Raw genomic sequence first — 17,079 nt, forward strand, 5'->3', positions numbered from 1 at the left:
AGCTCATTCAACAGCATTTGTTGTATTATAGAAATTCCCTCAGAAAATATTTTTACCCTCAAAATAATGTGTTTATTGTAAGGCACAATGAAAGTAAATAGGCCAGAGCTAAATGGTAAAATACAGTCTGTTTCAAAAGTATTGTCAAAAGACATTTTGGAATAATTCCTGTTTTATAAATGCTTTAACAGAAATACCAAGTTCTCATTTCTGCTTCCCTCGAAGTGACTTGCTCTATTTAAGTCTCTGTAAGGGCATTTCCGTAATCTTAAAAGAGTATTTCCTTTTTATTTTAGACGATTTATTTTGTAATAACACAGATGCTGCAAGTGCTTGTATTGAACCCATAACATTCCTTTAAACCTTTTTTCGTTTGTTTTCTTTTGTATTTCACTCATCCAATCTCTTTTTATTTCTCTCTCTTTTCCTTCAGGTGTAACAACAGAACACAGTGCATCGTCGTCACTGGACCAGATGTTTTTCCTGACCCCTGCCCAGGAACATATAAGTACCTTGAAGTCCAGTATGAATGTGTTCCCTACAGTAAGTATAAGCCATTTCTTATCTAAGAATAAATCATCTTTCTTATATGTGTGCTTTTAATTGTTCTCAGAGTCCAGCTTTTGTACTTTTTTAATTGATGTGCTTGCAAGGCAGCTCTGTATGTGAAATTATTTTTCATCTTCACAGTTCTTGCGCACGATTCTCAATGATTAATCCAGCTTGAACCACTTAATGTACAGCACATACTCATTTAAGCTTTATTTTGTTGATGAAATCAATATTATGTGTGCTATCTATTTGTGGTTTCCGTGAGCATTTTCAGATTAAAGTTTAAAAATCTCCTATTGACTTACATTGTCAAAAAATCTGCCATTCATTTGTAATTCATACAATTTGCATACTGCATTGCAATTAGTCTCCTTTCTTGCCTTTATTTGCATACTGAATTGTGATTGGTCTTTTGTTTCCTGAATCTATTTATCAACATAGCTAGAGCATTTCATTTACACAGAACCAGAGCTTTAAAATTACATTTAATTCTTTTGGTGTTTCCTTAAAGATGAACATATCTAGCTTTTATTCCTGTTAACTTATAATACTTCATTCTAACCATACACATAGTTTAAAATCAGCAATCTTATTCAGGGTATGTGTAATCCACAGATTTGGTTAACAAATAATTATTTGCTGATTTGCACAAATTTAACATTGTTTTATAAAAGCAGACAGTTATTTGTAAACTATATCAATGTGCTTTTATCCTTGTGGAAAACAGAATTGACCTTTTTAGCAGTCTGTCATCTACCAGTAAGATTAATACTTTAATACATACTGCATGAATGCAAAACAGTGTCCACTAACGATCATTCTTTGTGCATATAATTGCTCAGACAAAGAAAAGCAGGATTTATTTGGCCTTAAGAATGAATTGGCTTAGCAAAGATACCCCAATGTAATGCCAACTAATAAAAAGAACAGAGATGTTTCATGTTAGTGCTTGATCCTTTTGTTTGCTCGTAAGAAGCTGCAGTGCAGCCTTACAATACAACTGTCAGAAAAGACAAATGACTGCACATGGATCTAACATGAACAAACGCCAAACAAACGCCCCTTTCTATTCTCAGATTTCCCATTACTTTAAGAGTATGGATTGTTTTGCTCCATTAAACAATTAGATAGTTATTTTATTCTCTGATTGAATTATCTTGTCTTCTCAGAGAATATTTCTAGACTTCACATAGCAAACAGGGTCCTCTTCCAAAAATGTCCCAACAAAATCTGAAAATAACAAAGGCCCGCTTGAGTTAAGTGCCTTATATTAGTTTAATTTAAGTCTGCATCTATTGGTTATTGCAGTCAAAATCCCACAAGAAATGATCAAAGTTTTGAAAGCTCTGGATTTATAAAGTCTTGTGTTTTTCAGCTTTTCTTCTGTGACTGTTAATGTTCACAGCATCTTCACAATGAATACGTTTTAGTTGTTTTTTGTCTTAATGTCTTAATGCATTTGAATTACCTCCTCTAGGCAATTTCAGGCAGTACGTAACAGTCATATTTACTAATCACAGTTTGATTCTCTAGGACGCCAGAGTGCTCACTTGACCATCGGACTACTGAACGGTGCTTTTTTGACTTGCCGATGCTTGAAGCTTGAAGTTGTTTTATTAATATGATCTTGTTTGGTCGCAACAGAGGAATTCTCATGATGATATTTGGCCGGCAGCATCTCAGACAACAGGATATGCCCCAGTATTAACTGTACTGCATGCTCTAAGATCCAGCAATATTGAATTGGCTGGGTTAAGTAAATTATTTCACTGTCCTCATAAATTATATATAATCTGTAGAGCTAAGCCATGTTTGGTAGCTATTACAGCTGTTCTTTGTCCTATACAGTTAACATACTGTATCAATTTGTCAGTTTTAGACATATGTGGGTGTAAACCGATGAAGCACTGAACACAATTTACCATCATCTCTCTAGATTACTCAGCCAAATCAAGTAAATGTCACACAAATGTGCATCATAATTAACCATAAAATCAAAAGAATAAAATAGTTAATTACATTTTGCAATAAGAAAATTATGTCTATTTTTAGGACCATTACAGTTTTTCTCAATTATATACATTTCTCCAAATTATAATCCGTGCTTTCAAAACAATTCACATAGCTGTAGAAACGGACACTCATTTTTGCAGAACATTTAAATTTCACTGCATAATGAAGCAATGTATTCTTTTCTGATAATACGTTTATTAACATTAAATGCTAATATCAAAGCAATTGATGTGTTCTCTAATAAGTTCATAACATGTTCAGCTATAGACACACAACTCTACTATTGAATTAACACATTTATCATAAAAATCCACAGTAAAGACCTTTTTCCATCTGTTCTCATAACATTTCTCAAAATGTCTAGTTGTCCCAGCTCTTCCTCTTCCAATGTCATTCCTCCCTCTTCTTCTTTTTTGTTGAGATTGAAGATCTGTTCACATTAGGCCGAACACTCAGTGTGTCTTAGAGGGACCGTAATTCATAACACGATCAATTAGAGGGACTTGCAGATCATTTGAGCCTTCTTTACTCTAATCTTCAACCCTGATGTCCTCTTTCTGTTTCTGTTTCCATTTGGTCTTTCCTGAAGTCTATCCATGCACACACCTGAAAGAGTTGAGAATACTTTCCCCTTTTCTCATCACTTCTTCCTCAGATTTTCTCTTTCTTTACCCACTCTACCTCTTCTTCTTCTTCCTCATTGTTTGTTTGTTCTGGATTTTCATATTTTACCCATTTTATAGATAGCGGAGTCATGATAGTTGTGTGAAAGGTTTTGTAAATTACATTTTCTTTGCTGTGTGCATTAATAACACAGCCGATGTTAATATGAAGGGATTTGGCAACCTGACATGTATTTGAGAATATGACTTTAATATAGTTTTGAAAGCATGAATTTTGGATCCGAGAAATTTGTATGTAGTAAATCAAGAAACATGCACAATTTATTTAGGACAATTACAAAGTTTTTAGATGACTGTGTTAATTGCTTTGAGAGCAGTGACCTGAGTTTGTAGATATGCATAAAATCAATCGAGAAAAACTGTTATAAAATTATCACATTATATTAAGGAAAAATAAATATAATATAATTGTCCAAATAAATCTGTTTGTTTTGCTGTAATCCACATTATTCTCAATATTCTCATTATTCTAGAGACTCTAATTACATTCTCATTATTATAATAATAATAGTTTATAATTAAAAATCATTATAAATGTATTCCAGCACAACAACTATTACAGTAATGTAGAAATGCTTAAATAACGTAAACAATGAATCTCTCTTTAGATTGTGATAACTTTTTGGGAGATTCACCTAAAAATAGGTGCATTTCCTACAAAATGGGGAGTACAATACTGTATCAAAATAAACGCAGTGTTCAGTGTTTTATGGACAGAGACATTTCATGACTACTACACTGATGATAGTATGGCAGGAGGCAGTTTTGAGGAATGTTGCTGCAGGTTATTTGAATTATTTGAATATTTAATGTATTTCAGCTGAAGATGGCCTTTCTGAGATATAAATGCTGTAGTATGTTGAGAGTCTGTCTTTCTGTCAATCTGTCTCTCTCTCTGTCTTTCTTTATCTGTCACTGCTGATACTGAATACTGAAGTATTTGGAAGGACAGTGTATTGGTCCGCACTAACTTGATAAGGATTTCTTGAAAACTGAGATGCACTTAATTTGTGTAACTAGCGATTATATGCCACTTGGTTTGTGAATTATTATGATTATAATAATAATAATTGTAGTTATTATTATCAATAATAATCATATTAAATATTATAAATAATTATGATGATAATAATAATATTATTATTGTTATTATTATGAAAATGTAATATACAAATAATTCTAAGGTTTCTTACAAATTACAGTATCAACTCTCACCATTAGTTGACAGCTGATATGACAGTGCTGATATCTAGATGTCATTTAAAATAAGTACTTATTATAAACAATATTTTCACCCAAAACTCTCAAAAATATTTGTATAAAGAAAATGGTAAAATGTGCACCTAAATGTGCATTTATTGACAAGGCTGTCTGAAGATTTTGGAACTGACACTGGATGTAATCGTCTGGTGCTGATAAAATTAATAAACCTGTGACATGAGACTTAATTGGGCTTCATTGTATTAATAGTGTCTTAATTGGTTACTCATTGGGCTCTATAGTCTTTTTCATCAAAAAATCTTAACAGTATTGAGATGACAGTCATGCGATTTCCACAATAAAAGCACCAGCTCACCAATCTCCCACGGCCCCTCTGATTTGGCAACAAAAAAGAGCAAAAATGCAGCCTTTTAAAAGTTTCAAAATGTTTGACAAATGTTATGTCATGGAAATGACATATCAGACAAGGCTATTCAAGTATTCATATAAAGCCTAGGAGGGCCAACACAAACTTTGTATGTGGAGAGGACGTGTATAGTAGAGGAACAGTTCTATTTTTCTGGTTTTGTGTTTCCCTCCAGCACCAACTCACCATATGTCCACCTGGAATTCAGATTACCCCGGTCGATTTCTATGAAAATCAATACACTACTATCTGTAATTCAGCACGTGTATTTCCCCGCAGCTTTCCCTCGATAACGAGATTGATTAGTCTACAATACCACATACACTGTCCTTTTGTACCATGATAGAAACTCCTTTAACCTCTCTCTCTTTTATATGTGTTGAAGGTGTCTAACTGCGATGTCTTCCTCCTCTGACTGCTGTAGCTCTGTGCATAATGCCCGTAACCTCATGACATGTTAACTGCATGTGATCATGGACATGATGGTTAATTCATTGTAATCTCTTTTTCCCCTTGCACTCCTATCATTCTCTCTTCCAACGCTAAAAATAGAAGTGGAGCAAAAAGGTAAATCACTGACACTATCAGCTCCTTGTTTTTTCTTTCTTTCTTAATATATATATACACATATATATATATATATATATATTGTGGTTGTACAACCTTCCTGTCACTACTCTTGCTGTTCTGATCGCAGAAGTAGCAGAAAGGGTCTTGTATTTTAGAAAAGGTCAGTGCACAAGAAGCAGTTTGGAGGGAAGCATTAAACGAATATGATAAAGCAACAGATAAATGTTAGTGGTAATGGCAAAAGTACAAATGCCCCATTTTCATTAGTCTCAGCCTCAGACGGCACAAACGCGTCCACAGCCCGTAAACTGACTGTCTGATGCATATTGCACAAATAAATGGAAAGCTCTGTCTAAAATGGCCAGTTCCAATGGCCGACTGAACGTTACAGTTTACTGTTCCAGGTTACTGCCATCAAGTCTTTAAAAGATGCTGAATGTTTTGTTTGAGGCACCTTATAGCAAGTAAACTAGATAACCACAAGCAGAACTGTACAATCTCCTTAGTTTTTCTGAACTGTATCTATGAAATAATCAGTTGTTATTACTGTTGGACAGACGAAAATTGTGATCACAAAGTATGTACACATTTTCTGGAACTTTTCATGGAGACTGCCACGGCAATATTTGAAAAAAAATGTCAAATTGCGGTTTTGTCATTTCAGATAACCCCGCCCCTTAAAGCACTTTAAATAAAACACACAGTGGCTGTTAGCTTTACATGCTGGCCTGATGGCTTTTTCCTACTGCATATGTGAGCAGTTCTTGGCCAAAATAAGCTGCAATGAGAACCAGACCTTATGCTGTTAAGTAAAAGGTCTGGCGACATGAGACGTTTCCCCCCCTCTCTTCCAGTCCCCCAACAGTCTTTTATTGTCTGTTCGAACCCTAGCCCCACTCCACACTCCCAGCATGCTCTGGTAACTAGTTTCTTCTAGATTGACGAGATTTACACTGTTTCTTTTCTAGATTTTCTGTTTCTGCTATCTCTACCTCTATCATCTCTTGCACTTTTTCACTTTATACTTTATACGTCTTTGATAAGAAAGGAAATGTTTTATGCTATGATTGTGATATTAGGCCATAAGAAAGAATCTCTCAGGTAAAGGGTAAAAACTGTGGGAAAACTGTCTCAAGACAAAGACATGCCTGTACTGTATGCTACTCTCCTCTGCGTCTTTATCAAGCCTTATTTAGTTGTCTGCTTTTATTTGCAGGGCAGATTTATCGTTTTCCTTCCTTTTTTCCTTTATGTTTGGTTGTGGTTTAATTTTTCCATCACTCCCCTTCAGTATGTCCAAGCAGCAGCAAGCCGAAACTGTTTGCTTATGGACACATGAAAACTGTATTTTGCTTCTGTTTAAGCTTCAGATCCAGATTCTTCACACCTTTTTCTGCTTGTGAATGTGGGTAGCTGTAAGATTTTTAGTGTGTGTTTCTGTCTACACTGCCTACTCAGTTATCAGACTGATGTATTGACAGACGGGCAATTTGCCCTCTGCTTTCAACTGGCTTGATCTGTGTTTTCTTACGTTTGACTGTTTTCTACTCTGTCTTCTCATCACTAGTTTTTGTTTGTCCCGGAACTCTGAAAGCAGTGGGAGATCCGTCGTTTCTGTATGAGGCAGAGCAACAAGCGGGTTCGTGGTGCAAAGACCCCCTCCAGGCAGGAGACAAGGTTTATTTCATGCCCTGGACCCCTTACAGAACAGATACACTTATCGAGTACAACTCGCTTGATGACTTTCAAAACTCTCGACAAACTACGACTTATAAACTCCCCCATCGGGTTGATGGTACAGGATTTGTGGTTTACGATGGGGCAGTGTTTTTTAACAAGGAGAGGACACGTAATATTGTCAAATTTGATCTTCGGACCAGAATTAAAAGTGGGGAGGCGATTATAAACAATGCCAATTATCATGACACCTCACCATATAAGTGGGGTGGGAAAACAGATATTGACTTGGCAGTGGATGAAAATGGTCTTTGGGTAATCTACGCCACTGAGCAGAACAATGGCATGATGGTTATTAGTCAATTGAACCCCTACACCCTTCGCTTTGAGGCGACCTGGGAGACAACCTATGACAAGCGATCGGCCTCCAATGCTTTCATGATATGTGGGGTTTTTTACGTGGTACGATCCACATATGAAGACAACGAGAGTGAAGTTAGCAAGAGCCTCATCAACTACATGTACAACACCAAACAGAACCAAGGTGAATACATTGACATCCAATTCCCCAACCAGTACCAATACATTGCTGCTGTGGAATACAATCCTCGAGACAACCAGCTGTATGTGTGGAATAACTTCTACATCCTGCGATACAATCTGGCATTTGGACCACCTGATCCAGCTCACGGTAAGCCTAATATCTCATCTATCCATCAACATCAGTGTTGGGAAGTAACTAAATAAAAGTAGCGATACTATGAAATTACAGGAATTGTCCACCCAAAAATGAGAATTGTGTCATTATTTACTAACCCTCTTGTTTTTTTGCAAACCCATCTGACTTTATTTACATTGCAGAATACAAAAGTCTATATTATAAATAATGTTGTGATCACTGATTTCCATACAATATCATAATGATGGATAATGACTCATAAAAGTAGTCCTGTGTAACTTGTGTGTCATATTCCAATCTTCTAAAGGCAGACAATCACTTTGTATGATGAACAGACCAAAATTTAAGTCAACATTCACACTCAAATAAAATAATTGTTCAACTCATGTATACAGAGCCCAAAAAAAATAATAATTACAACTTGTCAATAATATCAAACCTCATTGGTTTTTTTGTTGGAAGTTTGATGCTACTGACATGTCACCCAGAAACAAGCTACTTGTTTCCAATGAGTAGCACTGTAGGGTTGTTAGTAATGTTACTGTTTTTAATGTTAGCTAGCTTACATAGAGGCGACAATTAAACACTTTGACAAGGAGGAGGGCATGGCCGGGCCTTGAGCATGCACGCCTGGAGCTGAATCGTCCTAATCAGCCGGGAGGGGGACGAGACGGAGATGCCTGTTAGAGCGATGCCTGTTATTATTATAATATAAATAATAGAATAGAATAGAATAGATTAGAATATATATTTTTAAAGGTGTATTTTATGTAAATGTATCTGTTAAATTGTGATAATTTATATGATAAATTATATAATTGGATAGTCATTTAATTAAAAAAAGCCTTTTCAATGTAGTTTTTTGTTAGAAGATTATAGTGCAGCCAACTATGTTTTCAAAAGAAAAGCTTCACTGTAGTTTAACTGCTTTAAATTATGAGTAGCTTGTAGCTTGGCAAGCTACAGTTTCAAAGTAGCCTTCCAACACTGATCCACATGCTCACACAGTCCCCTGGGATATCTGTTTAAGTGTTCAAGTTATTTCAGCCACTGAGTTTGTATTCCTCTGGCGCCCGAATCTGTGTGTCAAATGTCATGGATGACTGATTTTTAATTTCAGATTTAATATGTGCTTGATGTATTTTGGAAACCTTTCTCGAGTGCAAGCAACATCTCAGAGTGAAGTAGTGAGTCTCAAAAGTAAACACCATCATAGGCGTTGTTAGCATACAATAATAGACGCATCCATGGGGGTTTCAAAAGACAGACAGTTTAGGCTCTTGGGGCTAAACTCCCTCCTGCTGTCCCGCAGAGAGAGAGAAAGAAAAAAAAAGTTTCCCTCATTGGTAGAGGGTTACGTGCCTGGACAGGTATGTCGGCAGCCTGGCGGCAACTGTGGATCACCCCCTATAGAGAGGATCTCATTCCCTAACCACCTCTAAACAAACAGCAAACACTCTCGCTTGCAGGCCTCTGAATGTGGCTGTGCTGAGAGATGGCTGTCCATCGAGAATGGATTAGTCTCAAAGCTTACGTCTGCACAGCATATTTTTAATTTAGCTGTCAAGAGCAGGGACAAGACAACCAGACTTTATGTCAGTTCATCTTTACATTGAAAAAAATAATAACTGTAATTACCATAATCCCAGCTCAGCCTTGAGGTTGAGATTCTTGCATTACTCAAGAAAGACTTGGCTGAGCGTAGAGGAAAAAAGAAAATTCACAGATTACTAGAGCTTAAGAATTTTATAAAATGTAATTGTCTTTCTTCAGTGGGTATAGTGGTGTTTACCTAGCTGTGGAATATTCTTGTGCAGACACTGAGTACAGTAACCAGTAACAATGGATCCTCTAACAAAACCTAAACAGTAAGGAGCCCTCCCTGATTCACAAACCTAAATAAGAAAACCTTACATCTCTGCATGCTCCCTTGTTCAAGACACTTAAAGTCAACATGTAATGATCCCCAATTATATGACATGATTTGAAAGCAAAGACTTTGTTGTACCAAAAAAAAAAAAAACACAAAACTCAATATTTGTGTTATTTGCTCAATGCTACTTCGATGCATTTCATAAATTTTGTTAATTAATTCAGCAGGTTTACGCGTCATGAATGTGAGGCCAAACCTTGCACTTCTTGAATTCAAGCAGGTGGAGGGCTATACAGTATCTGTGGCCTATAAAATAAAATATGAAGACGGAAACTAATAATACAAGTAATATTGTTAATATATTTTACATTTGCCTTTTTGAAAAAGTAAATTAATTAATAAAAAAAACATTTTAACATTGGTATTTGTAACAAGACCATAATAAACAAGGAATAAGCATGGATCTTCTTCACTACCATGGTTAGATGCAACATGATTTCTATAAAACAAAATCATGTTGCATAAACAGTAGACCTACTCTAAACAAATGTAAAAACAATAAATACAAAAAACAATATTTATAGGTTGTAACAAAAATCGATGCGTCGCTAGAAAATAAATATCAGATGAACCGCAGTACAAATGCGTACCTACCCGTATAATTTTGAACCAACTGATATACTCAAAGTCTAGTGTTTTAATGCAAAGAGGAACTTGACGCTAGATTTGATTATTTTGACTGATAAATGCCCCCCATTTGTAACCTAATGCCCCTCTCTCTGCTAATTTGCTCTCAGCACCCCCTGGCATCCTCATGGGGAGGGGGGCAGTATTTCCTCTTCGAGAACCCCTGGCTTAAGGGAAAGTCATTTCAGGTGTGAAACAACTTATTACACCGTTTTATTTGGAACATTGTGTTTTAATAAATCCTTCACAATAAGAACAAGCACATGTATAAAGAGAGTTATAAGGTTTTATTTTAACCTCAGGTTGCTCCTAGGGGGTTGTCCTTGTGGGAAGTGTACTGATCCTTTGGATAAAAACATCAGCTAGAAGTTTGAAATGCTAAGCAGGTGGCTCATAGCATTCACAATCACTTTGAAGGCTAAATGTGAAATTAATAACCACCCTGAAGGTTAGACAAGTCACTCATAACCTCTCTAAAGGCTGTGTATGACATTCAAAACCACATTACTAGCTGCTCTAAATCAAACTTATTTTTCCAGATGAGTAGAATAGAAGTAGAGTCATTCCTAGCATGCGCTGGCAGCTTTCCTTTTGCCTGTAGCGATTACTAGCGCTGATTCAAAACCATCGAACAGATTCATCCCTGCACAAGCAAAGCAATTAAGTATGAAATATCAACTCAATACCGCATCAGATGCAAAGTATTAAGGCTTCGAAATGAAATTCATTGAACATTTCTCTGGGGTGTTACATTGTAGGGTTCAAATCTTTCATTAAGGAAATGTTATCACAGTGTTACCACAATGTAATCCACTTGTGGTTTTGCACTTGTACGATGTGACAGATTGAATATGCTAGTGTATGTTCTGCCTCTCTTTTAGCTGCCTGTAAAGGAAGTAATTAGCTCTACAATCAGTGCTGATGAAGGACAAAAACATGCTAATTTCACTAGCATTAGCTCCTGTGCTATGCGCGAGATGAATGATCGCCCCCTTCCCCCACTTGAATGTAATCTGCCATCATTTTTATACTGATGTGTTCTCTCTATTTTAGATGTGGTGATTATCTCATCATCTCAATAATCAGCTCACTGACACAGCCGTTGTAGTTGTGCTCTATAGAGATGATGTTTTCTCCACTTTACTTTGATAGCTGTGAAATTACCTTGATTTTCAAATGCTGGTGAAACTCAGCTAGAGTGTATGATAAGACAGGGTAAGCCCTCCCCTTTATAAAAGGGAAACTATGAGCCCCCATCCCCTTAAGTGAGGAGGACAAATAAGCCCCTCCCCTTGAAACAAGGGAATTAGATAAGTCCCTCCCTTAAAGATAGGAGAGAATATAAGCTCCTCCCTTTAAAGGGGTGGAGAGGGTGCCACATCACCTCTTTATGGATGAAGAGAGATTATAGGTCTGTCCGACTTAATGCAGCGCTGTGCAAACCGATTGGTGCCGCACTTAAAGCAGTGCATGTGGGTTAAAATATTTATATCCGTGTTTTTATAACAGTATATCATGTTTATATCATGTTATATTATGTTTATCATCTAATATAATTTATTTTCATAAAACAATTAAAAATGATAAAACGTACTGCCTCCTTTATTGGCAATAAAATAATATTGGACTTTCTTTTCATACACACTGTCACTGTATGAATTAGCACATATGTCCGGCTTGACGGCTGTCTTTTTTCAACTCTTCCCCAGACTGTAATTGGCATATCTCGCTGGTTGGTAAGGCATGGCGCACAATGTCGAAAACACTTTATGTCTCAGGCTATTTGTGCAAATGGCATTCCTGTCCTTTTCTCTATTAGTCTTGTGTAGCCATGTTTGAATGTCAGCATAAAGTCTAGTCAACTTTGCAGCTTATTTCGGCAAAGAACCACCCATTGAGACACGAAGAGACCTGATCAACATGTACAACGACCAACCACAGTTTGTTGCACAGAAGTGTTGGTCCACTGACTAAATTTTTTTGTAATCAGAATTGATGTCCATCCAAAAGTAATAAGTAGATTGTTTCACAGACTCTCAGAAAACAAAGCAAAATAAATGCTACAGCTCATGGATATCTAGTTTACTTGCTACTTAGCACCTCAAACAAAAGTATGAATATCTTTTACAGTTTTTATGCCACTAACCTGTCAAGTTTTGGCAAATTGTGATTAGTTCGTCCTGAAAAGCAAATATTGTATCTACCCTGTACCTTTTAGGTTTAAACACAATTTTGTTTTTCCAGGTGGACTGGTGCACCCAGACACTCGGAAATTACATAGAAGCCAGCCAACCAGAAATGAGCTGCTGATGTCCTGCTACAATTGATTCTAGCTCTATATTTGTAAGCCACAAAAAAAAAAAAAAGAAAATTAATGATTAGCAATTCCTCAACAACATACACTGATCAGCCACAACTTTAAAACCACCGAACTAATATTGTGTAGGTCCCCCTCATGCCTCCAAAACAGCATCAACCCGAATCTCAGAATAACATTTAGAGATGATATTTTCCTCACCACACTTGTACAGAGCGGTTATCTGACTTCGTCAGTTCAAACAGTCTAGTCATTCTCTGTTGACCTCTCTCATCAACAAGGTATTTTTGTCCACAGAACTGCCCCTCACTGGATGTTTTTTTAGTTTTTGGCACAATTCGGAGTAAATTCTAGGAGATCAGCAGTTACAGAAATACTCAAACCAACCCATCTGGCACCAACAGCCATTCATGTGATTATCTAATCAGCCAATCGTGTGGCAGCAGTGCAATGCATTAAATCAGGCAGATATGGGTCAGGAGCTTCAGTTAATGTTCACATTAACTATCAGAAATTTGATCTCAGTGATTTGGACTGTGGCATGACTGTTTGTGCCAGACGGGCTGGTTTAAGTATTTCTGTAACTGCTGATCTCCTGGGAAAGCTCCAAAAATCACAGACAGTCTGCATAAATGTCATCCATACGACACCAGCTGTTAAATGAATGTCTTCTAAAGCGACACAGTTTTTGGTGCAAAAAATATAAATATTTAAGTAAGTTTTTAAACTCTAAATCATGCTTCCAGTCAGGAGCGGTACGCACATGTGATATAATCGCATTAGCGTTTGAAACATGTGAGAACTGAAGCAAGTCAGATGAGCAGTGCTGTTTACAAGTGAGGTGGAACTCTGTACAGTAGCTTGGCTGGTTTTTGGTTTAGATCTGTATTTATCTTTTTCTTTAATCACAATGGTGTGTTTGTGCACTCATCCTGGATGAATCTGATTATGTTGAGATTACGTGAGGCTAAGTATCATGGCAATGCGAATACATCACAAGAGACCTCTCCTGAAGCTTATCGTCATGTTGGATTATAGTTAAAACATACTTAAATATTGATCTTTTTTCACACCAAAAGTGTTGCTGTAGAAAATATTAATTTAACCACTGGAGTTGTATCAATGATGTTATGCTGAATGTCTTTGATTTTTGGAGCTTCAAAAGAGAAATCTACATTCACTTATATTTTAAGGATCTACTGAGCTAAGATAATTAAACAAAATTCTTTTCAAATGTGTTATGGTGAAGAAAGAAAGTCATACACATCAGGGATATCATGAGGGTGAGTAAATAAAGAAATAATTTTCATTTTTGGGTGAACTACCCTTTTACATTAAGGACTTTTAAGTATTTGTATTTTTTGCTTTCCGCCTGAAACAAAGACTATGTTTACATGGACACCAGAAAGCACCTCATTGCAAGAAAGCGGCTTATTGTGAGAAAACAGCATTCCTGTTTACATGCTCTGAAGAAGTGGAGTACTCTTTACTCTTATATACATGCAGCTCGGTCAGTAACAGCTTTCTCCACAATAACGTAATTTTCCTGCAACACTTGTTTAAATAACAAACATTGGCAGGGCTGGACTGGGAAGGCAAATCAGCCCGGGATTCTACATGGCAACTGGCCCAAAACTTGTGCGCTGTCCTTTTCTGCATATTGCAGTGCCGTTTTGTGGCCCATTCGGCACATTTCGCCGCCGACCCACTGGCCTGTTCTCCCGATGGCCAATCCACACCTGATCAGCCCCAAAGTTCATCGGCCAACCGGGAAAATGCCCGGTATGCCAGATTACCAGTCAAGCCCTGTACATGGGATACGAGGAAGACATTGTTATTTTATTCTCCATTGATTCACTTTATTTCCAAATATTCCAGAGTTGTTGATGTGTTAGTTTCCTTCACTTTCTATCATGATCAGCAGCAGAATTGCACTGCAACATTGCAATACTGTAATATGTAAAACTCAGGGATTCCCCAAATATACGAGTACACATGCAAACATGAGGGACAGTCGCTATTTTACATTGGTGTGTATAAATGCTTATAGATTTTAGTGTATGAGATTTTCCCACTGGGCTCCCAGAAATTCTCTGATGAATTCTCTACACTGTGTAGACTTGCTGGTAGGCTCCATCCTATGACGTTTGTTATCCCGGTCTGTTCTACGCACACGCACACGCACTCTTCAAACACCCATCAGAATGGCACTTATGCATTTACATGACCACATTATGCCGCAAGAAACCGAGGTGTGTTAAACCGCTTTTTGTTCATTCCTTAAACGACTAAAGGAAATCAGTGTTCTTGTTGATATAACGTGTCAGAATGCCGCTTTCTGCAAAAACACTGGAATAAACCGTTTTCTTAAATGCATGCAAACGTGGTCAAGGTCGTGTTTCCCAGGTACCGGTTTGATACAATGAGCATTTTTGAGAAAGAAGGAATCCCTGGATTTACTAATGCTTTCCAGGTTATTGGCATGAAATCTTTGAAAGATTTTTCAAACTTTGATGTTTGCGTTTTTTTGGAGACACTTATTAGAAAGACAATGGAAAGATATAATGAGCAAAAAAGTAAAGTATATTTTTCTTTGTTTTCATATATTTTTTTCTTTTTCTTTTTTTCTAATAATTAACACATTGATTATAGGATGGACAGAAATTCTGATCACAAAGTGTCTATACACATTTTGTGCACATTTTTACTTTCTATGTTACATATAACACACCTGCTATATTGATTGATTGATTTATCCTACAAGTGAAATGTAGGCACAACATATTTGTGTGATATCTGATTCAAATCTTAAAAAGTATCACATGCAGCAGAGAAACCTTTAATGAGAGGGACAAAAATGTAAACTAGCTGCATGTTAATACTGGAATCATCTTTCATAATAGGGAATTATCATTGACAGACAGCATTTATATTTGCCATCTGGATCAGGGTGGTAAACACACATTACGCTGCTTGCTGCCTAATCTCAATTTTTCCTCATCATTAATGGAATTAGTTTGACACTGATTGTGATAATTGGCAGTTTAGCCATGTGACATTATACTTCTGATGTTTAGAGAAATATCCAGAACCCTACTGTGTGCTAAAGCACTGCTTTGTGTGCAGACATCCACTAATGGATTTAGCTTTATTTTAGCTTCACTTGTAGGCTACAGTCACATGGATAGACTGCTCAGCAGTATTTTTATTTGATGTATTTATTTATTTTTGTTATAGACCTCTTTTGAATTTAAGAGATAGTTCACCCAAAAATTTTAATGATCTCACCATTTACTCACTCTCCTGCAATCCGAGACATGTATGACTTTCTTTCTTCTGCTCAACACAAACAAGGATTTTTAGAAGAATAGCTCAGCTCTGATAATCCTCACAATGCAAATTAATGGTGACCAAAACTCAGAAGGTCCAAAAAGCAAATAAAGGCAGCATAAAAGTTATCCATAGGACTGCATTGGTTAAATCCATGTCTTCTAAAGCAGATCAATATTTAAGTTCTATTTCACTGTAAATCTGCACTTTAACTTCCACAATCTGGTGTGGAATTTACTTTCACTTTCACATTCAGCCACCTTCTGGTTGGGGCTGGTCAAAGGTGGTGATTTATAGTAATAATAATAATAATAGATGTTATTTGTATAGCACCTTTCATATATAAAATGCAGCTCAAAGTGCTTCACAGTTGGAAGTATAAAACATATAATACAACATTTCAGGGAGAGTAAAACAAATCATTGCAAAACTAAACAGTACAAAAATAAAAACATTAATTAAAAGAAATGAGGGGAGAACAAAATTCAAATTATACAAATAATTAAAAAAACATAAAATACATTTATCAAAAGCTACTTTAAAAAGACATCTTCAAAAGTTTTTTTTTACAAAATATTAATGCTTGGTGCTTGTCTAATTTCAATTGGTGAAGTATTCCAGATTTATGCCGCATAATGGCTAAAATCAGCTTCACCAGATCTCTTAAGACAGTGTGATAGAAATTCTGCATCGGAAGACCTCAAACTGCATGTTGGATCAATCAGAAATGTATAATGGTGCTAAGGAATTAAGTTCTTTAAAAAACATTAAAAGAACCTTCAAATCAATCCTATAATTAACAGTTAACCAATGCAAATTAGCTAAAACTGGTAATATGGTCTCTCCTCATGGATCTTGCAAGCACTCTGGCTGCAGCATTCTGCACCAGTTGCAGTCTGTCTATACAACTCTTAGATAAACCAGTATAAAGTGTATTACAATACTAAATGCGAGAAAAAATAAAAGCATGAATAAATTTTTTCGCATCATTAAGTGAAACAAAGGGCAATATTTCTAAGATGATAAAAACAAGTCTTAGCAGCATCATTTATATGAGACTTAAAATTCAGA

At 36.3% G+C, this 17,079-nt stretch overlaps 1 protein-coding gene across 11 annotated transcripts in view; it reads left to right on the forward strand.

Annotated features, from left to right (window-relative positions):
• LOC127632666 (adhesion G protein-coupled receptor L2-like) overlaps positions 1 to 17,079 on the forward strand; it is a 151,737-nt gene that overhangs the window by 90,257 nt on the left and 44,401 nt on the right. For all 11 annotated transcript variants that reach the window (XM_052111384.1, XM_052111385.1, XM_052111386.1 and 8 more), the window contains exons 4-5: positions 434 to 543; positions 7,013 to 7,813. In XM_052111384.1, the coding sequence (XP_051967344.1) occupies positions 434 to 543; positions 7,013 to 7,813 (911 nt within the window). The remainder of the gene's footprint in view (positions 1 to 433; positions 544 to 7,012; positions 7,814 to 17,079) is intronic.

The sequence above is a fragment of the Xyrauchen texanus genome, chromosome 39, assembly GCF_025860055.1.
Source record: "Xyrauchen texanus isolate HMW12.3.18 chromosome 39, RBS_HiC_50CHRs, whole genome shotgun sequence".
In the NCBI taxonomy this organism is placed as follows: domain Eukaryota; kingdom Metazoa; phylum Chordata; class Actinopteri; order Cypriniformes; family Catostomidae; genus Xyrauchen; species Xyrauchen texanus.